Source organism: Morchella importuna, assembly GCF_003444635.1.
Source record: "Morchella importuna strain M04M26 chromosome Unknown Morimp01GS035, whole genome shotgun sequence".
NCBI classification, from domain to species: Eukaryota; Fungi; Ascomycota; class Pezizomycetes; order Pezizales; family Morchellaceae; genus Morchella; species Morchella importuna.
In genome coordinates this window covers 77,860-100,635 of record NW_025763432.1, presented here as the reverse complement: position 1 = coordinate 100,635, position 22,776 = coordinate 77,860, and the positions used below count along the sequence as shown (strand labels likewise).

Here is a 22,776-nt window from a genome sequence, read left to right as displayed (position 1 = left end):
ACCATCATGATCAATCACCACCACCAAACCCATCCATCTCTGGCACACAACCAGCGGCACAGCCACGCAACAGGAAACCATCAACGCTGTACTGAAACCGGGGAGCCGCCAGTCGGTGTGGCAAACAAATTCGCATCCGTAAAAAGTAGGTACAATTCCTGTTCGCAACCCATCCATTCGTTCACAACGCTCACGACTCACCTTTTCCTTTTTCTCTCCCCTCCTTGTTTGTTTCCGCAGGGTGGATAGATGGATTGGATCGGGGGGGAAAGAAAAAGCGGTTGCTTGATGTTATTGGGGGGTCTAGGACGAATCCGGGAAAGCTCGATCGTTCCCGCACCTTTGGCGAGGTAGGGGGGCCCCAACTGCGGGATGACGAACCAGACCCGTTTACTGTCTGTCTGTCTGATCTGTGTCTGTCTATCTTTCTCTGCATGCCATGCCAATGTTATGTCAACCTCCACCTCCTTCCTTAATCCTTCTTTCTCGCCATGCGTATATGTCGGTACGTATTTTTACATTACAAAGAAGTAGCCAAGTACCTACCTACTGAAGGGACGGTGCAGCTGGGAGATCTGCCGAATCTGTGCCTGCTTCTTATCCTGACAGTGTACCTACATATTACATACTGCGGTATGGCTGGCCGGCGAGCGGTGAGTGTAGTTTGCATCCTTCCCGCTGCGCAGCGCCGCGGGTACCTAGTTGACATCGGCAGCGCTCACAAGCCATGGTCTAGTCTTGGTCTTGGTGTCTCCCGCCGAGTACTACTCCATCCATGATTTATCTGATCATTATAATCCATAACAGTTAATAATATAGTAGAGGGAGAGCTGATACATGTACCTGCTACATATAGCTACACCCTTGTTACTATATTACGGTCAAGCCAGTTGCTCGAGCTCGGTAAAACAGCACTCGTTATATAATAGGATTTTAATAAATAAATAACATGGCCAGCAGTTGATTCCAAATAATTGGAATAAAAAAATAAAAAAGATAAATCATCTGGCCATTCACCCCCGCGAAACATGTACGCCTGAATACTACTAGTCAAGACTCAAAGACATATCATTTGATATGCTACCGTCAGCCAGCCATGGAGAGAATCGTACGTTATCCCTCCACGATGTGATGTGATGAACGACGGTGTCGATGAGTCGAGCACAGCGCCGGCGCCAGCTAGCTAGCTAGCTAACCCACATCTCGCCATAACTGCCAGAAGTCCATTCCGGGTGGGCTACCAACCCCCCCCCCCCCCCCCAGTCAGTCATCTCCACCACCACCACCACCATCATCATCACCATCATCATCATCATTATATCCGACGTTCCGAGCCAGAAAGAACCTGCGCCTCCCCATTGGCCCCCCCAGCAACGGATCCGGTATTCGGGCTCCATCGCATCATGCTTCCTAGACGAGCCGGACAAGACAAGACAGAATCCGGGTCCTACGCTGCCTGTGTGTGTGGGTGCGCACGCGGGCAGGTTTGTTTCTGGTTCCAAATGTTGGTGCTGCTGCTGCTGTTGTGGTGGTGGTAATGGTGGTTGGTATGTCGGCCTCCTCCTCCTACAGCTTCCTGATACAATATGGAGTACTTGTGTACATGTATTTGTGCTAGAATGTTCTCTGGATAGTAGTACTGTACGCTGGCTGTGGGTACAGGATACTACATGTACTCATTTTCTCTCTACCTAGAGTGAATGGCAGCCTTGTAATTAATTGTAATTGCTGAGTACCTGCGCTTTGTACCATAGATAGCTGCAGAGTGGAGGTACCTACTCATGAAATGGTGTACCTTCTTCTTTAGGAATTAACTCTCATTCACCAATACACCCCACGCGTAGTGGGGAGCGGGTTTGACCTATTTTCAACTCACTCACTTCTTCATTCTCTTTGTTTTGTGGGGTACAGTTGCTGTACCAAGATAACGACAGTTACAGTTATATACCGCAACCTGCTTGCCTGCCTGCTTGCCCGCTTTAGAAACACCACCACCCACCACCACTCACTCGCCCACCCAGCACCCCACCAGTTCCCACCACCACCACATAGTGGACCGAGCTTTGACGACTCTGCGACAAATAAATCCCCTATTGGCTGTCTGAGCCGAAGGCTAATTACGCATCTCAAACAAAAAACAAAACAGCAGCTCTCAGTCCCCGGGTTAATCTTTCGGTTGGATCGGTTGGCCGGTATGCGGTCGGTCGGTTAGCACCGCTCTACCCTACAATTACAATTACTTACCTACTAGTACCTACTGTAGAGCAAGCAAGCACTTAAGACAAAGAAAGAGAGACATCACTAGAGATGTAGCTAGCAAATAGTACATACTACTACTAATGCAGACCGGGGAGAGCAAGTAAGAGTAAAGTAGAACGCCGGCCAATCATTGGCCGGTGCAGCCATGCGCACGCAAGAGGAACGAACCAACCAACACTCCTGCCTGGCTAGTAACTCGCCTGCTCCTCTACTCTAGCTACAGCAGTAGCTCAGTACATGTAGCTAGCTAGCATGTAGTGATGTGTCAGCGAGCGCCGCGCCGGCCAATGAAATGAATTAGTAACGCATGTCGGGCGTGGATTTGGCAGCATTGGTTGCCTGAATATCACATCAACCAGTAACAGCAGCAGCAACCCACCGCACCGCGCCGGTCGGTGTGCGCCGACGTCATTGGCTGCCAGCCAGCAGGGGCCTAGAGCATCTAGAGGTTTTGATTGTTTGGAACATTGCGGTTTTTGCGTGCAAAAAGGATGGACTAGCTGGATGGGTTCCCCTTAGTTCCGAGCGAGATGGAATGTTGGGGATACATACCGTGTTGGAATCGACTGGCGGCGCTGTCAGATCGGATCAGTTGGGTAGGTACTCTACGTTTGGCAGCACCGCATGCGCAGCTCGGTCAGTGGTGTGCTGTGCGATGCAACCGGTCTGGCTAACGTTAACGTGCGGGCTGATCACTGACAGTAGGTATAGTACTGACAATGATACTGACTGACTGACTGACTGACTGAATGAGTGAGCGAGCGAGTGGGCGAGTGATCAGGAGTGACTACATACCTATCTGGAGGATCTAGGAGTCAAGTGCATGAGTGAGACAGCTCGTTGGATAGCTCTCCAGCCGGGTGGGGCCGGGATTGATTGAGAGCATACATGTACTCTAGGCCAAGTACATGATGTAGCTTAGGATATGGGCATTAGGTATTCTGCTGCTGCTGCTAGCTGGGTAGCTGTAATATGCTGTATGTTTATTGCAAATTGTTGGTACGGGTTAGAGATCGGGCCCGAGCTACGGGTATTTTGGGCACGGTAACAGTTCACTGGGATCACTCACTGCCTGCGGCCGTCACTATGCCAGATTATAATATTATGCGAACACTAGGTTGGAGAATAGTTAACGACGCACTGGGAATTGAAGCTGGCAAACCACTTTTCGTCACTGTGCTGTCTGTTGGCGGCCTTCACCATGCACTCACTACATGTAGTCAGCTCGTCATGTGAGGAGGGGGGGGGGAGATCTGATGAAACTGTAGTTTTGGTGGGAACCGGGGAAGAAACCATTATGGTTAAGGAAATATGATACATCATACTAATGGGATGGTTACATACTGTTTCTGGAGAAGATGAGTCTAGAAGGATGTATGATATCGACTGTTGCACCTCGGCCTCTATCTGGCTGGTTTGGCTGGCTGGCTGGCTGGCTGGCAGAGCAGGTAGGTATCCATTCCGTACCATAGCAGAGTCATAATATCACTATATATGCTTAATATGGAGTGAGAGAGGAATGCAAGCACCCTCTTACTATATCTGCAGGCGAAGGTTATGCACATAACCACTAGTAATATAAAAGGTACTTATGATTACGATTTGATATATTCCAGCTGGCGCCTCACTGGCGGCGCAACTCTCGCACGCATACTCATACCCAGATATGATACACATACACATACACATAGCGGAGTTCCAATGCATGGCATTGGGACGCACTTTTTTTTTATTGACACAGAATCGAAATGAGCGTACGTACGTACCGTGGTAGCTAGTACTTGCTTGGTCATGGCAGATTACAAGCTGGCTACATGTGTAGCTGCGCTGGCCCAGGTAATTGTTTGCTACTAGTGGCTACCTAGCTACATATTGTAGCTACATAGCTAGCTGCCGTCTAGTCGAAACACATGTATACGCCATTGACAACGGTTTTGAGTATACGTAGTATCGTGCTTCTTGGCGTCTCACGTACTAGCTAGCACTAGACTGACTGCTGACCCTAAGTGCCAATCACGCCATATATGATGTAGCTATAGGCTCACGACTGCTTCCTTTTCAATTAGGGGTCTTGTATCTATAATCTATAGCTATAGATGAGAGTGCTATATGTCATCTCTCTATAATTAAAGCTACAGGTTATGGCTAGCCTGCTCTAGGCAGCCGTGCAGCGCATATATATATATAATTATATGATGGACACGATATTATAATATTATAATATGACGAATTATGATTATATGAGACCATAACCAGCCAATGACAGCCAATGACAGTCAATGGCAGCCTCGTCATATTGTCAATGAGCTGATCATGATCAGGACTTGGTTGGGATTATCTATCTAGCTAGCTAGTATCTGTCTCATTAGCCACCCGGCTACTAATGGCCTACCTCTGCCCCGCCCCCCCCCCCCCCCGGGGAGGCCCCCAAAGCTATATCACACTCGTAGTATACATATATTGTTCCACCCAACCCCAATTGAGAAACAACCGCCACTAGTAGTATAGTTTAGTATAGTATAGTACCCCCCATTGCCATAGCTAGCCCCCCCCCCCCCCTCCGCCGACCCGCCCAAAGCAGCACCCACACACAGGAAACAAAAGAGAAAAAGAAAACCCCAACCCTCCAACCGTGGGGGGTAGGGGTAGATGCATGACATGACTGGTACATTGTTTCAACCACCTAGCTACCTAGCACCCCCCAAACGTACCCTTCTTCTTCCCCCTACGCTTATCAGTGACGCTGCATCCATGTATTAAACAATTGCACCTACCTACATACACAAGCAGCCTGTACAGCGCTGTCCCCTCCCGCGGGCCCGAAGGGTCGGGGGGGTTCATGCAGGTGTTAGCTATCCAACTACATGTAATATATAAACCTGATCAATCTCAATCGAGCCAGCCAGCCAGCCAGCCAGTACGTATAACGTTACCGGAGCCGTGTATCGGGAGTTTTTTTCCCCTCCCTTTTTCTCGCAACAGCCCAGGATCCCTGGTTCATGCAATCTATAATATAAGCTTGTAGGTAGCAGTGGGCGGGAATGTTGCGCACGGATACCCGCACCTGTCAAAAAGCGGGAGGAAGGGGAGGAGGGAGTCCGGTGAAGGGGGTAGCGGGTATGTATGATATTACTATGGGGGGGGGGTATATATGTATGTAGATAGGGGATGTGGTGGGCCTAAGAGGGTGGGAGGGAGAGGTGGCTGGTGACTGGTCGGGAGAGATCGGACGTTGGAGTTTGTGGTGTTTGTCTTTTGGGGGTGCTTGTTGGGGGGTACTGTTGAGTGAGTGTTGAGAGCTGCGAGATCTGAGACGAGGTCTGCAGAGTCTGTATCATAGTGGCGCGCGGTGATATAGTTTTGGTCTCTGAATTGTGTATGTTTTTAATTTGGGGCGCATCGATTCTACACAGTGCGGTATCAAATTGTCTTTGTGAGATAACAAAATTAAAAACACAAGCGTGCAAAGCAACTTGTTCTAGAACAGCAGATCAATCCTGCTTCCAATAGTTTTGATCGTAACCCGCGGGGTTCTTTTTCGCAGGATGGTCGAATTCGTGCTGGGGGACAAGACTCTGCATCATCGGAAGTCACTCGGCCCCGCGATGTTTCGGCCATCCACCACCACGCGATGTTTCGGCCATCCACCACCACGCAATGTTTCGGCCATCCATCCAGCCATCCCTGCCTAGCTGCCTAGCGAGCTGTCAAAGAAGGCTGGCCGCTGCACGGGCGATCTCCCCTCGATGAGATCTCTGGCCCCCTGCTGCAGACTATTTTTATTCTCCGTCGGCCTTGATTGGCGGGCTGGCAGAGAGAGGATGGAGCGAAGGGGAGGAACGCATGGCCAAACACTTTCGCCCAAAGGGGGCTGCCAAGACACAGACAGTGACAGACGCCAGGCACACGTGACGCGTGACACACGCCCAACCTTCGCAGCGCAGTTGTGTAAACACGCGATATCACAACGATTGACTGGGAACGAGGAGAGAGAGAGAGCTCTCGATCAATTGCTACTCTTCAACTCCCTCTTCACACACACCACAAACTGCATCTCCCTATCACAGCCAGACCCCCACAGCCATGGCCCCCCGTCTCGTCCGCCGGACCCCCCTCTCCGAGCGAGTGCTCGCAGCCCTCAACCCGCTCGACGCCCTCCTGAACCTCTCCACCTGGCTCTCCTCGCACGACTGGGACGGCCTTCAATCCTCCTTCGCCACACCCCTCGGGCTCACGCTCAACGCGCTCTGCCTGTTCACGCGCGCCCACTCGGACAGCAGCTCCTACCGCCGCGGCGTCGAGGACGTCATCCGCCGCGGCGCCGGAAGCACAAGCGGCATGGGCCCATGGGGCGCCGCAATGGTCTACTCCGTATGTGTATCCTCCTCCTCCTCGCCGGCCGACGACAGCGGCAGCGGCAGCGGCCCCCTCGTGTCTTCCTGTCACCCCCTCCTGAGTACGTTTGACGATGATGTATACTCATGGGAACTGTTTCCGCCCCGACAGTGCTATGTCGTCTCGTGGTCGCTCGCGGTCTTTAGTATCGTCAATGCACTGTACTGTGCTTTTAGAACACGGCCGTATAGGCTGTTTGAAAACAACATTGAGGTCTGCACCCCCCCCCCCCCCCACGTCTCTCCCAGGGAATACTCATTAACACACACCCCGCACCAGATCCCGCCGCAAACCCCCTCCGCCCGCCGCGTCCGCGTCGACTCCTCCCCCACCACCTCGCCCATAAAATTCCTGACCTCCCTCCTCGAACCCCTCCTCGACTCCCCCTCCCACCGCGAACACCCCAGCGCCACCCGCGACGTCTGGGAAATCAGCATCTGGGACCCCACCCCGCTCTCCCTCCGCCTCCTAACCCTCTTCTCCCCCGCCCACGTCGCAATCTACTTCCTCTCCCTCCCCATCGCGCAAAACCTCTCCTACAGCGCCGCCGCCGCCGCCTACACCTACCACCCCACCGCCAACATCTACGCCGTCCTCGCCACCGCCCTCACCACGCAGCTCGTCATCACCGCGCAGCTGACCCTCCTCTGCCGCTTCTTCACCCAGCAGCAGAAGGACAAGGCCCTCCTGTCGCGCCAGCTCATGCACGAGTACGACACAAAGTTTGTCCAGCCCCGCGTCAGCGTGGTGACCCGTGATGTGGCCGTGCAGACGCCCAACCCGCGCACGGGCGAGGCGGGCGAGGTGGATACGTATTCGCCGATGATGGCACGGCAGGGGTTTAGGACGGCGCCGAACCCGAATTATGCGCCGTTGACGACGGCGGGGGCGACGCAGCTGTTGCCGCCTACCGCGCGCGGCAGCGAGCAGGACTACCGCGGGTACTCCCCTCTTTCCACTATGCGCCAACCACAATTTAGCAGCGGCGCTGTTACGACGAGACGTGCGGCGGCGACGGCGACGCCAGGAGGGTTGTACGGTAGTCTCGGCGGAGGCCGCTTGGCAGAGCCGGCGCGGAGGATGCCGCGTGTGAAGCGGGAGGAGGAGGAGAGTGATGGCGAGGAGCAGCTGCAGCAGGAGAATGTAAGGCCGAGGAGGCACTGGCAGACAAGAGGGGGGGCGGATGCGCATTTGATGGGGTCGAATGTGGGTATGCATGGGCTGGTGAATATGAGTTTGCAGAATAGTAGGAGTCTGAGCCCGAGTAAGATGGTGAGTCCGTTTAAGAGGGTGCCGAGGGGGGGTGCGGGGGGGTGGGGGGGGTGGGGGGGGTGAGGAGGTAGTGGGTGTGTGTTGGGGGTTGTGGATGAGGATGAATGAGCGTTTTGGGGGGCTTTTAGTTTTTTATAAAAACGAGGGTTCTTGTGTTTCTGCTGGGTTCTTGTTTCCGCCGGGAGATATGGACTTGCGGCGGCGGGGGTTATTGACGCTTTTTTACTCCCTTTTCTTGTTTCTTAATGACTTGTTTGGTTTCTATTCTTTTTTTCCATTTCCTCTTCTCTTTTTTCTCTCTATGGGTCTATCTCTATCTCTATCCGTTCCGTAGTATGGGTATAGGCCGTGTATCCCTTACGCTGCATTATTGTTAGTTAGTTACTGCATCATCATCATTATCATTATCAATACAGGCCTTCATCTCTATCTCCATCTTCTGCGGCGGAGATCTAGATGGTACCTCCCGTCCTCATGCGTGCCTAGATAGCCCATTGACGACATACGAGAACAAGTAATCAGCGTGAGTGCGGCACGATGTCTCGTTGCTCATCACTACATACATATATCTAGCTATATACAACTTTCCAGATGACCCTATAAGTTATCCAATCTGCTGCCCCCTCAAGCGAGTGTATAAATGAGAGCTGCATGTACGTACGTACGTAATATTCAACCACCATGACCTCGCTGCCAAGTGGGTGAGTCGGTAAGTATTCCTCACAAATGTTGTAATCATGGAGCATCACTCGGTCACGTGGCGGCTTTACTTCCATGAACTACATGTAGATACATGTAGATCTGTAGTCTTGGAGCTCTGAGTGTGCTCTGAGCTGGTAACCCGCGGGTTCAGCTACACGGCTGTTGGCAGGTATCGACACCGTTTCTTGTTTCATGGCTGGTGCGCGGGTGGGATAGCTACTACATGTAGTTCACTTTACCTATAATGGCCTGGATCTACTCAGTGCCCGTTCTACTTCCATCTAGATATATATCTATATGTCACAGTCCCCCCCAATTAAAATCCGAAGAAAGCGGGCGAGTAGTGCCCCTCGACACCACGAATGCCGGCGTTTGATCAAGAGGACGGGGGAGAAATAGAGTACCAAGTGCGCCCAGTCTTAAAGATGATCGTGACAAAAGAACAGCCAAATCCTCTATAACTTTACCGCCACAATAGATACCAAAAGTTTGACAGAATAAGGATTTGTTCTGACATCTATTCTAGCTGTAAAGCCGTAGAGAACTTCGCTTTTTTTGTCACGATCAACTTCAAGATTGGGGGCACTATACCTTCGTGTTTTCTATAAAAGAAAAAAGAAAAAAGGAGGGGGAAAGAAATCTGATGCCCTCCAACAGAAAAGCGCCTGCAAGAGCTACAGCCCATAGGAGGGAGAGGCCACGAGAAAAGACACACAGGGAACCCATAAACCAAAACTTACTAGAGTGAGATACCCACGAGAGAGTCCATACTCACAGAAGAAGACGAGCGACACAACAGGAGAATCCCATTGGTAAAAGAAAGAGCCCACGAAAAGAAGAAGAAAAGAGGGTCCCAAAAGACAGAGAGCCCACAAACAGAACCCACGAGAGAAGCCAACAAACAACAAGCAGCGCAGTTGCAACAGCCGAAAAGAGGAAATGTCACAAAAGTGAGCCCACAAGAGAAGAGTCATCGAAACAACGACCCGCAAGTGAGGACCCACGCCCAGCAAAGAAGCCACAAGAAAGAGCCCATAAAAGAAACCCACCAGAGTGATAACTCTCCAAGAAGTATGCCCTCCGAGAGGAAACCGCAAAAGACACGAGACCAAGTGCCCACAAATAAACCCCACCGAAAATACTGCTCACAAGAGAAAGCCCACGACCACAAGAGAAAGAAACGCCACAAAAAAGAGACAGCAGAAGAAAAACCCCATAGAGGAAACCCACAAAAGAGAGCCTACGCCCACAAAAAAGACCAGCCCGAGGGAGGTTACAAAGGTGGGAAAGCCGACAGAGAAAAGCCCACGAGGAGCAGAGCCGGAAGAAGCCCACAGGAAAATGCCCACAAGGGGTGGGAAGCTCGCCAAAGAGGGGCCCCACAGTAGAAGCCCGCAAGGAACAAAACCACAGAAAGCCCACAGAAAAAATGCCCACGAAACCCACAAGGAGCATAGCCCACAAGAAACCCACGACGCGGAAGGTTCACAGGGAATACAGCCCACAAGCCCACAGAAGGAACGCCCACGAGGAACAAAAACCCCACGGAGGAGGAAAGAAAGGGGAAAAGCCACAGAACAAAGCCCACAGAAAAAAAAAGTCCACACCCAAAAAAAAGCCCAGTGAAAAAAAAAATCTTTTACTAACCCCTCGCATTCAGCCAGAGGAAAGAAAAAAAATAGAAAAAACAAAGTTTTTTCTTCGCATCGACTGGCTGCAGTGTAATACCAGTGATACAGTGGAGCAAAGGATGCGCAAGCGCAGAGCCAATACTCCTATTCCTAAAAATAAGGTTAATCAAAAAAAGTCCCGGGGGACTGTTTCAGTGATTAAACTTTTTTTTAATGTTAGCAATGATGATCAATAAATAAAAAAAAGTAAAAGAGAAGAGGGAGATACATACCTGAAAAGAACAGATACTACACTTGATCTAAGCCACTGTTGAAAGTTAGCAAAAGGATCAAGGTGAGAGAAAGGTGGTAGGAGACTTACAAAGGCAAAGAGAGCTGGGGAGAGAAGAAGGGAGCGGGTGGAGAAGGCCTTTTATACTCGGGCTGATCTTGGCAAGAGCGGATTTTGGCCGACCTTAGGGCTACAGTTCTATAGGACACGTCAGCTGGGTAACCGTAACAAAGGGCATCGTTGGCATCTTGGTATGCTTGCTCATGACGGCTCTGGGTAACTACACGTAGTCCTCGTTTGGGCTATGGCCTTGAATTCTATCTGAACAGTAATCTCAATTCATCGACTGGCGACTCGCACTTGCAACGGCTGACGTTCCGATTGTCGCCCCGCATCCTGTGTCCATAAACACAAAGACGTTTATAAACCCTATCATACTAACAAGGCTACAGTTATTCTCCGCGTTCAACCCCCTTCGCTACCCCAAAAGGCCCCCGGAGAGCTGATACAAGGGTGACTACCAGGCGAGTGACAACTCATGAGCCAAGACTGCATCTCTTCTAGCCGGAAAGCACTGGTCGATGGTCTCATTTGTCCATCATGCATGTAAAAGAGCACATGTATGCCTGCTACGATCTCAAAAAGTCTGTCGATTCAGCTTATATGCAGATTCTAATTTTAACAATCCTCAAGTCCCGGTCCGTGTTGACGTGAGGCTTGATACAACTACAGATAGTCATCCGAGCCCAATCAAACGGCTTGAACTGGAATGAGATGGGCATGGAGCTCCGGTCATACATGTAACTTAGGGATATGCTTATTCTAAGCAGCTTTGGAGTCATAGTGTGTTCCATTGAGCTGAAAATTGTAGGAAGTAGAGCTGGGTACGTATCAGTCCGATCGGGACACTGGTCCAAGTATGAGCAGATATGTGGCTTCATTAAGGTGCTCTCATCGAAACTACATGTAGTACACACCGTGGACAGCCATAAACGTGTCAGATAGAACAGACAACATGGCTACATAGCACAGTTGGCAGTGCCTCTTGCTGATAATAGCTTTACAACAAGGTCGAGGTCCAATCCCCTGGAATCAACATCTTTTGACTCTTTTCCGAGACGAGATACAAATATGAACAAAGTGCCCAATTTTGGACAACTGTTTAAACCCAACCTACAGAACCCAAAATTCTACCTCAACCTAAGGTGATAGCCGTCCATGATACGCCTTATATACTTTCCTTCTTACTTATAGAACCAACATCATACAACTGTCCTCTGCCTTCTCTATTCACACTCTCGATGGCCCTTGCCAGATACCGGTAGCTAGGGGGAGAATTCGAAAACCCACCATCAATACGATAGCTCCCTCACCTCCCCTTCCCCTTCTCAGAGTATAGTGTTGGTATAGATCCACTAGCTAGAAGAGACTCCACTTGAGCGAGCGAATAACCGGAAAGATTGCGGCCAATAATTTAGCATGGCCGACGATTAACTCTCAGTTGCACCCGTGTAGCAGTAGCATTTCAAGAGCTGTGGCGGCTAAGAGAATACATACCTGCCGTATAAGGTCATCGATTACTCCCATATTGGTATTCTATCCACCGTTCCCCATCATAAAAAGGAATGCTAGATGCGGGGGCCGTGATAGTGAACTGACCACTACTCGCAGTTAGAAGGTATTCTAGTTCTTCGCTCATAAGCTTTGGAACAGGTCTAAATCAGTAGTAAATGTCAATCGGTGTTTTATCCCGCCGTGGGGTTTTCATACTGTCTGGCGAATAATACGTGCTCTTCTGGACTAAACTTTTACGACCGCTTGAACTATACGTAAGCCTGAACCCCCCACCCCCTCTGCCTCAGCTCCCCCCCCCCTCCCCCCTTCCCCAAACTCACTGTTTTTATAGTAGCATTGAAAGAATTACTTCCTACTGAGTTATAACATCAGCGCTATGCGTTCCACGAGGACGCCAAAGCTAATACTCTCTCCTTAACGGACCCACTCCTAAAACCCAAAGGCACCGAGCTGTGTACGCGCAGAATACAGTAGATATAGTGGAAAGAAATCTTTAAAGGGTTATATGTGTTGTGTGGTGTGGTATGGCTAGGTGTCCTCCCTGCTGGTGAGATTCTGGGTTTTGGTGGGCAGAATTCCTTTTGACCGCGGGGCGTATAGCTTCTAATCCACGCCGATTAAAACGAACATGATTTTTTGAAGCTAACGAGACCATACTAGGATCGGGCATGCCATTCCGGTGTTTATTCTATCCAATCTATAAGCACTATCTGGAACCCTGCATCTATCAGTTAATCCAGTCCTTATCGCTTCTCGATCTGGTTCCTTTGAAGATGTTGGCTAACTATTACGAGTTGTTAAAAATAATGGGACGCAACAGGCCTGCTTCAGTGTAATTTCTCAATCACAACCACAAAAAGGCCATAAATACGGCAGATGATAATACGGAATATAAGAGGCCCAAAATATTTTTTCATCCTGTATCGTCGTCCGTTGGTGGCGGGGTTTGGTGGCCTGTGGTTGTGGTGTTCATTCCCGTTGCTTCCCATTATTTTTGACAACCCGCAATACATGTATTAGCATCACGAGTGATGTCCCATGATTCTGCCCAAGCCGACAGCACTCCCATTCGTTGGAACGAAGCCCCACATTGATATCGGAAATGTTAAGATGGCGTGTTCAAAATCATTGGCCTTGTTTGAGCTAACTATCTTTAGCGGTAGTGGGCTGTCATACGCCAAGACCGCGCCGCATGGCATTAGATCTTATCAGATAACTATTGATCTTTGCCAACAATAATGACTCTGTTTGAGCATAATTATATTCTACATGTTTGTTTTCTCCCCCGCCCCCTCGATCTTCACTCAATTTATTCATCCGCCCATGCACATGGAATCCATCGACCATTTCCTTCCGCCCCAAAACAAAACCCCAAAACCCCAAAACCCAACCCTCCCCATGCAACCCCTAAGGATGCATATCATACGGGTTATCCGAATCCCTCCTCCCCACCTGCATACACAACGCACACTGACTCCTCTCACACATCGGCATAAACTTCCTAATCACCGGGTCCTCCAACCCATCCACAACCGTCACCAGCGCCCCACCCGCATCCAACACCGTCGGCAGCAGCGGCATCAGCTCCACCAGCACCCTCTCCTGCCTCCTCCTCGCCGCTTCCACCCCCTCATTCAGCCTCCTATTCGCCCTACAAATCTTATCCATCCGTCCATAATGGCTCGACAGCAGCGACCGCACCAACCGCGGCTGCATCATCACCTGCGTGCCCGCCGCCTGCCTCACAAAGAAGCGCTGCGGGATGCGCGTCTGCAGCCCCGTAGACATCCTGACGGGCCGCATGAGCGCGTCAAGGCACTGCGCGCGCTCGCGCGCGAGCAGGCGCTCGGTCTGGTGGCAGAGCATGTTGAAGTAGCTGTGCGGATATTCCGGGGGGAAGTATGTGAAGACGGGGGGCAGCGGGGGGCCCGCCTCGCCGTTTGGCCCGGGGGGGACGAACCAGTAGTTGTGGTAGTCGACCAGTTGCTGGTGAATGCTGTCTGGAATGAGCATCGGTGGGGGTGCTGGTACTCCTGCTGCTGCTGCGGCGGCGGCGGCGGCGGCGGCTGCTGGTCCACCTGGAGCGAGCCCAGGTGCGGGCGGAGGTGGAGCTCCGGCGAAACCAGCTGGGGCTGGTGGGGGTGCTGGAGGCATTTTGAGTGAGGTTTTCGAGGTGGGTTTTCGAATTGACTGTGTCTCGTTATATTGTTGTCTTCAATTAGCCCACTCCCCGCGTATCGGGGGCAGGTGGGCGAGTATATGAGGCCCGCGCAAGAACAAAGAGTCACCACGAACAAAGAAACCCAGCACCACAGCTCTCTCACAACAACACCATTGAATAGAACGCACAGCATCACAACAACGCCCGCACACACAATAAAGCAAACCCATTCTATCATTCACTTCTAATATAACCCTAACCCTACAAGTCCCCCTCCCTCCCCATCAACACAGCCCTTCCTCCTCCTGCTCCTTCAGGCACTTTGCCAGCCATTCCGCCTCCTCCTTCATAACCTTCTCACTCCGCGCCTTCCTCTCGCCCATATTGACCGTCGGGAACTTTGGCCGTCCGCCCCCACCACCGCTAACGGCTTTGCTGTCCGCGTCGCCAATGACTGCCGCGGGCCCGTGGTGGCCCGCAATGGCCTTCATGCCCTCGAGCGTGCTGGGGTGCCGCGCTTCAAGATAGTTGCGCAGAAGGTCGCCGTCGTCGGATTCGAGCATCGTGTAGATCTGGTCCTCCTTCTCGAGGTCTTGCATCTGGCGCGGGATGATGTGGGTGTGCACGTGCGGGACACTAGAGATGGCCCGTCAGCCCACCAGGTACAGGGTCAATGATCATCGCGGCGTAGAAGGGCCAATGATCGCGCCGCCGCCGGCTGGAAACATGATCTGACCCCTAACTCTGCGAAACTGAGCCGTAGCTAGAATAGAAGGATGGGATGGGGTGAAATTGGGGGGTGGGGGAAGGCAACTCACGACTGTCCCGCCGCAGCGCCGTCCTGCATCGCGATGTTGAGGGCGTCGGCTTTGTAGATGCGCTCAACAGCCTTTCCGATCTTTTGTACGGTAAGGAATAGGTCTGTTACCTGTTTGTGCGCTCATTGCATTACTATCAGCACTACACTAGATAGCTATCTACTGCAGCTGGCTGGGGGGGTGGGTAGGTAAGGTAGGTAGTAGAGACAGCTAGGTAGACAGCTAGACAAGAGACAGTAAACAATACCTCCTCAGTACTAAGATCCTTCAACCGCGGCACCACCCTATTCGGACACACGAGCACATGTCCAGGCAGCAGCGGCTTCAAGTTAACAAGCGCGAAGCAGTGCGCCGTGCGGTAGAAGACCTATCCGTAGTGTTAGCTGCGGCGGAGTGTGGAGCGCGGACTGTGGGAGGAGAGAGGAGGACTTGTGAAGTGACGAGGAAGGCGCCAAAGTATACTGGTTTTACAGCGGCCATTGATGTTGCTGGCGGGGGGGAGAGGGAGGTATAGTGGGGTAGGTAAACAGAGGTAAGTGGTGGGGGAGGTGGGCACGGGGTGGTGGGTGCCAAGACTGGGGTAACTACTGGGCTGACGTTGGGTATCTAGGTTCTGGGTTGGCAATTGATCTGGATCTGGAGAGAAGTGGATGTCCGGACAGCTGCGGCGATGGGTAGATGCAGTGCAGTGCAGTGGTTCGCCTGAAGTGCGTGATTACCGAGCAGGGCAAGGTAGGGAAGGTATGGCCATGGGTATCACTTGGAAAGTAGATTGCAATTGCTTTTTGTTTTAGGCCAATTGAGAAGACGAGAAACAAATAACCAAAGCCGGAATTCCAATTGGCCCTCGTTGTAGATATATCGTTTAAACGGACAAGGATTTCTATAATAGATACTTCTATTCTAGAGCCTGTACTTATTACTACCGACAAGTTAATAAGTTGATATAACAAGCTCCATAACCATCATTGGCCCCCAAGAATTCAAATCCCAAGCAGCTAGAAAAAACAGCTACTTCACGCCCCCCTCAAAGTCCAATTCCACGCACCCTCTCTGCACGAACATTTGCGCCAACATCAATGACGAGTGAGAGCATAAGTAAAAAAGACAAGACGAACGAACATAAGCGCCGCTCAAGTCTCACCCAGCCACACCAAACCCAGCAACCATCATAAAAACACAAACAAGCCGCATAAGATAACCCCCAGCCTCAATTCAGCGGCATACATCAATTGCATATCTACGCCGCTATTTAATATTCCAGCCGTCGAATAGTAACTTAGACACTCCCCAACCGCACCCGCACCCGCACCCACACCCGCACCCGTACCCGTACCCGTAGTCCAAACTTCATATTGCTTCAAACTTCAAGCCTAAGCTTCATTGTATCGAAATCAAAATGCCCTATCTTTTTATCATTTCCTTTCCTTTCCTTTCCTTTTCCTCTTCTCCCCCTTCCTGCTGTATCTCATATGCCATGATATGTACTCATCCCCTCACTCTGGACATATAGGCGCACACATAGCATAACATAATACAAAAAAACAACCGCAATAAAAAAATAAAAAAATAAGAGCCACAAACACAAGACAAAAGAAAAACCCCCATGCTAAAATTACCCCTAAAAAAACACGCACTCCCCAGTAAAAAAACACACACTTAAACCATTACAGACAAGAAAAGTCTACAACCACCCCAGGCCAGCCTACTCAGAGCTTGATTCAGAGCCCAAGACCAGTCCATCGGATGGCTTTCCGGCGCGGATGCCATCGACGTTGACGATGACGGCGCCGGCTTGGACGAGTGCGGTGCGGAGGTCGTCGATTAGGTCGTCAACGCTTTACGATCGTTAGTATTATGTTTTCTATAATAGGATATTAGGGGGGGGCGTACTCTTCGATACCCACGCAGAGGCGGATGATGTCCTCCGGCATGTTACGCTCCGCACGAGTCTTCGCATCGATACTAGCGTGTGACATACGGCTACCCTACCCATCAGCAACCATTCCCCCCACGACCAAAACCAAAGAACAGAGGGGGGGGGGGGGGGGTAAACTCACCAAGGCATACTAATCAAACTGTTGACACACCCAAAGCTCACACTAATCGCCCACAACCTCGTCGCCTCCACCACGCGCTCCGACACCGTCACATCCCCCGTCTCAAAGCTCAGCACTGCGCCGGCGCCCCTCGCCATGCTCCAGTGCAGCTCATACTGCGGATGACTCTTCAGCCCGGGGTACCTCACCTTAAATCCCATCTCTTCCAGGAACGTCGCAATGGCCATTGCATTCGCCTGCTGCCTCTCCATGCGCACTCCGAGCGTCTTGACACCGCGGAGCAGCAGCCACGAGTCGAAGGGCGACAGCCCGCAGCCCGAGGCGTTGATAGTAAAGTAGAGGCGCTCACCGAGTGATAGGTCGTTGACGGCGATAACGCCGGCCATGAGGTCGTGGTGGCCGGAGAGGTACTTGGTACCGGACTCGTAGACGATGTCAGCGCCGAGGTCGAGCGGGTTGAGGAGCCAGGGGCTCATCATGGTGTTGTCGACGCAGACGACGGCCTTTGGCGCGACCTTGTGGGCGGCGGCGGCGATGCCGGCGATGTCGACAATCTTGATGAGGGGGTTGGTGGGCGTCTCGAGGAGGACCATTGCGGTCTTCTCGGAGAGAACAGGCTCAATGGAGGCGACGTCAGTGGTGTCAATGTGGTGGACGATGATGCCGCCGTGGGTGGCAAGGTAGGTCAAGAGGCGGTTTGTGCCGCCGTAGAGGTCATCGCCGGTGATGACCTCGTCGCCCGGGCGCAGGAGACGGGTGATGACGTCGAGGGCGCCCATGCCGGAGGAGACGACGAGCGTGCGGGCCGCAGACATGATCTTTGCCAGATGGCGCTCGAGGTGCGAGCGGGTGGGGTTTCCGGATCTGGTGTAGTCATACTCGAGGCCGCCGGAGTTTGATGTCTGCTTGAATGTTGCAGTCTAGGGTGCATGGATGTTAGCAATTGGGTTATATGGCTCTTGAGTCAGAGTCAGAAAGGGGAGCGCACTTGGTAGATGGGCATGGAGGAGGCATTGTACTGGTCAGAGTGCTCGGTGTAGACGAGTTCGGTGGCAAGGGCGTATTTGCGGCCGTTTGTGGGCGTGGAGGGGGCGGGCGTGGGCGGGAGGTCGTGGCCGGAGAGATCGAGCTTCTGGAAGGTTGCGCCGAGAGAGGCGGGCTTGTCTGAGGGCGACATTTCTGTGGTGTGTGTGTGAGAGTGTGAGTGGGTGGATAAGGTGTGTCTGAGAGGGTGTGAGTGATATGTAGTTGTGTTTATTATAGATAAGGTTGCGTATATCTATCGATGTCTGATGTCTGATGTCTGTCTTCTATAACGCTCTTCTGTAAGTGTAAGTGGGGAGTTTATGGACTGTATGAGGATGTCTCTCTTTCTCTGTCTCTCTGTCTCTCTGTCCGTCTATCTCTCTCTCTCTCTCTCTCTTGCTGTCTCAAGAGATAGAAAGGGCAGCAAGGAATAGCCAGCCACAGATGTCGATTGAGTGCAAGATGGATTAGTCACACACACCTTTAAACCTCCAATCGCAGTCTTACAAATCTCAGTAAAAGGGGTTGCACGTTGTCGGGCAGAGTCGTTTGTTCAGAGATGGAATGTTGCACTTGATCCTTCCTCAGTGTTCACCCGCGCGGGCGTTTGTCTGTTTTTGCGGGGGAAAAAAAGGGCAAGCACGCAATACCCCCCGGAACCCTTGTGCTAGCCAGTAACTTGTAGTCTAGTACAATTAAGGAACCCTGCAACTCAAGAGCGACATGAATTTTATCCGTCTTGGGAAACTCTCTTTTGGCCACTGAGTGAAAAAAAAAATTGAAGCAAAAAAATAAACTTGTCAGAGCTTCAAGACAAATTTTCTGTATCAGTTAGTAGTGGAACTTGAAGATCAATCATTGAATCGAATAACCGAGCATTCCCGCAGCGGGCGGAGGAGAATTGCACTTTTACACTTCACACTTACTGCCCGCCGTCCACCACTCAACAAACTAGGCCGCAGCTGCCTACATGTACCCACAGCTACCTTAGACAGCTTCCATAGCTACCAGCTACAGCTCACTACAGCTAGAGCTACCCCCCCCCCCCCGGGCCACTGACCCCACCATCACAACTCACAATCATTACCCCTCCGCAGCAAAAAAAAAAAAAAAAAAAAAAAAAAAAAAAGTAAAAAAGTAAATAAGAAAATAAGAAAATAAGAATAAGAAAAATAAGCACAACCGGCCTAGCTAATCCAGATCTCCGAGGCCGCCTTACCGTGTAACAACGATGATGGGAGAGGACGTCAGATCACTGCTTTGCCGGTACCGAGGTTGGAATTGAGATTGGAGGATGGTGGCGGTTCAATTATAAAAGGTACAGGTATCGCACGATCTATGTGAGGATGTTAATTGCATGTGGGGAAAGTGGGAAGAGTGGCCTCGGGGTTGTGACGCGTACACTTGGATGGTGATAAATACTTTCCGAATGGCATGGCCGGATGGAGAATTTAGGAATTCGAAAATCGGACCAAAACATATCTTTCCACGGGAGCCCACGCATACAGCGCGATAAAGAGAATATACTCACCTCTTATAACCAGACTTACCCCTTCATACGTGCACACATACATAACATCAGTCCAGAGAAACGAAATTCCAACGCCAAAATTGCACTTCTACTAACCAGAGCAACTGCAAGGATTCGTAGTGAGCGAACCATGTTAATACCTGTAGCGGACCTAATTGCCTGGGACACACTCTACCAAACGTTCATGACTCAACTATCTTCCTAAGTGGGTGGAAGTAAAGATAGACAAAGGTGGGCGGGGGGTTGAACCGACAAGACTAATTATCTGAGAGTAAAGGCTTGGTGATAGAAGAGCCGGCGAGAACAAAGGTTCGATGATAGTAAGCGTCGAGAGTAATAAGAGCTGACGGGTGTAAGAATCGATGAGAACGTATCCGGCAATCGATACCACCACCACCCCTCACCCTGCGTGTACTGGTAAGTAGCTCCTAAGCCTTAATCTCCCCCCCCCCCTCATCCCTTACCTCTCCCCGCAACAGCAACCGTACAGTACCTCCCCACCGTAGCTCGAGCCCGTCATCCCAATACCCCAAACCTAACACTCTCACTCAATAGAAGCAGCAGCCCACAAAGGCCTCTGGCTACAATATGCCTATCACACACATCACAGCCAGTAACCCCCACTATCCATCGTATCCCGTCACCCCCCCCCCCCCACACAGAAACGCTGTATTGTCTATTCCTTCATTCTTAAACACCATCCTCAAACTCTCCCAACGGCCCCAATAATCCCACCGAAGAAGCCCAATAACACCCAATTGTGTCAGCGCCGCAAAACGAGTGATAGTCCATGACGGCACCTTCCATTCTGAAAGAAGTAAAAATGACCTGCCGCGCGGGGGAAGACATTACAAAGGCCTCATTTCAATAAAAGTGAATGAGACAACATTCACTATCACTATCATAAAGCCCCACAGCTGCCGTTTGTGATAAATTTGTTCTCATGACTGGACCCGATCGACAGAGTGACAATTCATGATCGAAGCTCAAAACATGTTTTTTTTATTCAACTGCATCCCACCGCATGTACACCCGGCTATCTAACGCCATATCAACAAGCCCAATGTACGATCGATAGTCGTCCCCAAATATATGCGCGCACAGTCAGCAAGGTATCTACAGTTGAGCTTTTTTTTTCTCTGCCGCGCTCCGCATCTAAGTGAAGCGTCTGGGCTCAAGGACAGGCTTGTTCTTGACCACAGCCTCGATCCGCTCCATGACCTCAGGCGTCAGCTTATCCAGATGCTTGAGCGCCTCGACATTCTCCGTTATCTGTTCCGGCTTGCTGGCGCCGATGATTGCGCTTGAGAGCCTGGGGTTCTTGATGACCCAAGCAAGTGCCAACTGTCCCTGGGTGATTCCGAGTTCGTCGGCAATGGGCTAGATGGTTGTTAATAACACCGCTAGTGGTAGTGAGTAGGAGGGGAAGGGAAGGGAAGGGGGGTAGTAGAGTTATATATGTATGGATGGGTGAATGCATACCTTCAGGTCCCTTGCAGCTTGGATGTTCTTCTTCATCTCCTCGTCGCTATCGAACTTGGCTCTAACGGAAGTAGTGAAAGGGTCGGTGGCAGTGGCGAGACGAGAGCCCTCAGGGATCTTGAACTCGTTGTATTTTCCAGTGAGAACACCGATCTTCAGGGGGGAGAAGCACGTAATCCCAAGTCCGTGCTTTTCGTACAAAGGGGCAAACTGCTTCTCGACCTTGTCACGAGTAAGAAGATTGTACTGGGGTTGTTCGACCTGCGGAATCATATGCGTTAGTTCGCTGCGTGTTTCGTGATGGATAATTGGAAACATCTTGACAGGGTGAACCTACCACTGGCCCAATCATGTTTAGCTTGTCCGCAATCCTCCACGCATCCGCAATCTCCTCTGACGTCCACTCGCTTGTTCCCCAGTAGAACGCCCAGCCCCTCTCGATAACGTGGTTGAAGCCTCTGACTACCTCCTCCATGGGGGTGTCCCGGTCCGGTCGGTGGGCGTACACAACGTCGACATACTCGAGCTGCAGTCGCTCCAGTGAAGCCTTCAATCCCTCAACAACGTGCTTCCGTGATAGGCCCACGCAGTTCTGTGCCTTTTCGGTGCTTGAGGCATTATGACTGCCCCAGTTGATCTTTGTAGATATGACGAGATCGCAGCGAGGCCATTGGAACTTCTTGATTACTTCGCCCATGACACGTTCGGAATCACCACGGGCGTAGGCCTCGGCGGTGTCGAAAAAGTTGATGCCAGCATCGTAGGCGGCCTTCATGCATTGTTCGGCGAGCTCTGTGGGGTTTCATGTCAACATATGGAGGTATACCAGGTTGAATGCTATATCGATATGAGACCCGGGAACATACCATTACCAACATGGCCACCGTAGGTGACCCAACCTCCCAAACTGATAACAGAGACCTTAAGGCCGGTACGTCCGAGATGCCTGTATTCCATCTTCTCCTGTTCTTTTCCGGTTATGCGTTTGTGGTTATTATATTCTGAGTGTGTTGACGTGATGCGAGTATGAACACAGGTCAATGTCTGTCTTGGGTGGTATATTTTGAAGATGAAGAAACAGTTCTCACAGGAAATACGGCGCCTTATATATCACAGGATCTCGGATATAGCGATATATCCAGAGAAGGCCCGAACCAACTCGATCCCCCCGCAGGCCGATATGAAGTATATGCGCCTATGACGTGCCCCGCAACCCCTGTTTGTCGCAATGGTACCCCTCATCCCATCTCACTCTTGCAGCAGAAAAAAATATCTGCTCTAAGCTTTGTAGGCAGGTAGCACATGTATGTAAAGGGTACATGTATGCCCGCCTATCAAAAGAAGTTGATGCTCATGCCTATAGCCAATTGTAACCCTCGGAGTAACTCAGTTGAACTGGGTTGTTCATACCCTGGGAATCCCATGACATGAGCGCACATATGCAAAGCTTCTGCTCTACATATGTACCCAAATTATCTCTACTTGGGTAGAATACAGCGCGTTCTATGTGGCTAGTGAACTAAGCTTCTTTTTACCCTTTTATTTACCGGAAAGCCGCAAGAAGATGTAGGGACCGGCATTGTGTTGTATGCA

At 51.1% G+C, this 22,776-nt stretch overlaps 7 protein-coding genes across 7 annotated transcripts; 2 read left to right on the top strand and 5 right to left on the bottom strand.

Annotated features, from left to right (window-relative positions):
- Positions 1 to 450: 450 nt before the first annotated feature.
- On the top strand, positions 451 to 974 carry LAJ45_09274 (uncharacterized protein; the record flags this gene model as incomplete). Its single annotated transcript, XM_046118818.1, has 5 exons — positions 451 to 505; positions 567 to 653; positions 737 to 761; positions 857 to 903; positions 961 to 974. The coding sequence occupies 5 exons, from the start codon at positions 451 to 453 to the stop codon at positions 972 to 974; spliced, it is 228 nt and encodes a 75-aa protein (XP_045967896.1).
- Positions 975 to 6,342: 5,368 nt separating this feature from the next.
- LAJ45_09273 (uncharacterized protein) lies at positions 6,343 to 7,989 on the top strand (the record flags this gene model as incomplete). The annotated part of the gene is made up of 3 exons (XM_046118817.1): positions 6,343 to 6,630; positions 6,766 to 6,867; positions 6,934 to 7,989. 3 exons carry the CDS (start codon positions 6,343 to 6,345, stop codon positions 7,987 to 7,989), a joined length of 1,446 nt encoding a protein of 481 aa, XP_045967895.1.
- A 5,523-nt stretch (positions 7,990 to 13,512) lies between these two features.
- Positions 13,513 to 14,259, bottom strand: LAJ45_09272 (uncharacterized protein; the record flags this gene model as incomplete). The annotated part of the gene is made up of 1 exon (XM_046118816.1): positions 13,513 to 14,259. The coding sequence occupies one exon, from the start codon at positions 14,257 to 14,259 to the stop codon at positions 13,513 to 13,515; it is 747 nt and encodes a 248-aa protein (XP_045967894.1).
- Positions 14,260 to 14,550: 291 nt separating this feature from the next.
- LAJ45_09271 (uncharacterized protein) lies at positions 14,551 to 15,564 on the bottom strand (the record flags this gene model as incomplete). The annotated part of the gene is made up of 4 exons (XM_046118815.1): positions 14,551 to 14,902; positions 15,085 to 15,194; positions 15,332 to 15,451; positions 15,514 to 15,564. 4 exons carry the CDS (start codon positions 15,562 to 15,564, stop codon positions 14,551 to 14,553), a joined length of 633 nt encoding a protein of 210 aa, XP_045967893.1.
- A 1,225-nt stretch (positions 15,565 to 16,789) lies between these two features.
- On the bottom strand, positions 16,790 to 18,321 carry LAJ45_09270 (uncharacterized protein; the record flags this gene model as incomplete). Its single annotated transcript, XM_046118814.1, has 4 exons — positions 16,790 to 16,922; positions 16,978 to 17,067; positions 17,145 to 18,064; positions 18,133 to 18,321. 4 exons carry the CDS (start codon positions 18,319 to 18,321, stop codon positions 16,790 to 16,792), a joined length of 1,332 nt encoding a protein of 443 aa, XP_045967892.1.
- Positions 18,322 to 18,423: 102 nt separating this feature from the next.
- Positions 18,424 to 20,221, bottom strand: LAJ45_09269 (uncharacterized protein; the record flags this gene model as incomplete). Its single annotated transcript, XM_046118813.1, has 9 exons — positions 18,424 to 18,464; positions 18,652 to 18,672; positions 19,493 to 19,506; positions 19,573 to 19,652; positions 19,721 to 19,722; positions 19,798 to 19,805; positions 19,872 to 19,894; positions 20,007 to 20,106; positions 20,166 to 20,221. The coding sequence occupies 9 exons, from the start codon at positions 20,219 to 20,221 to the stop codon at positions 18,424 to 18,426; spliced, it is 345 nt and encodes a 114-aa protein (XP_045967891.1).
- A 635-nt stretch (positions 20,222 to 20,856) lies between these two features.
- On the bottom strand, positions 20,857 to 22,140 carry LAJ45_09268 (uncharacterized protein; the record flags this gene model as incomplete). Its single annotated transcript, XM_046118812.1, has 4 exons — positions 20,857 to 21,081; positions 21,184 to 21,444; positions 21,521 to 21,975; positions 22,050 to 22,140. 4 exons carry the CDS (start codon positions 22,138 to 22,140, stop codon positions 20,857 to 20,859), a joined length of 1,032 nt encoding a protein of 343 aa, XP_045967890.1.
- Between the last annotated feature and the right edge of the window lie 636 nt (positions 22,141 to 22,776).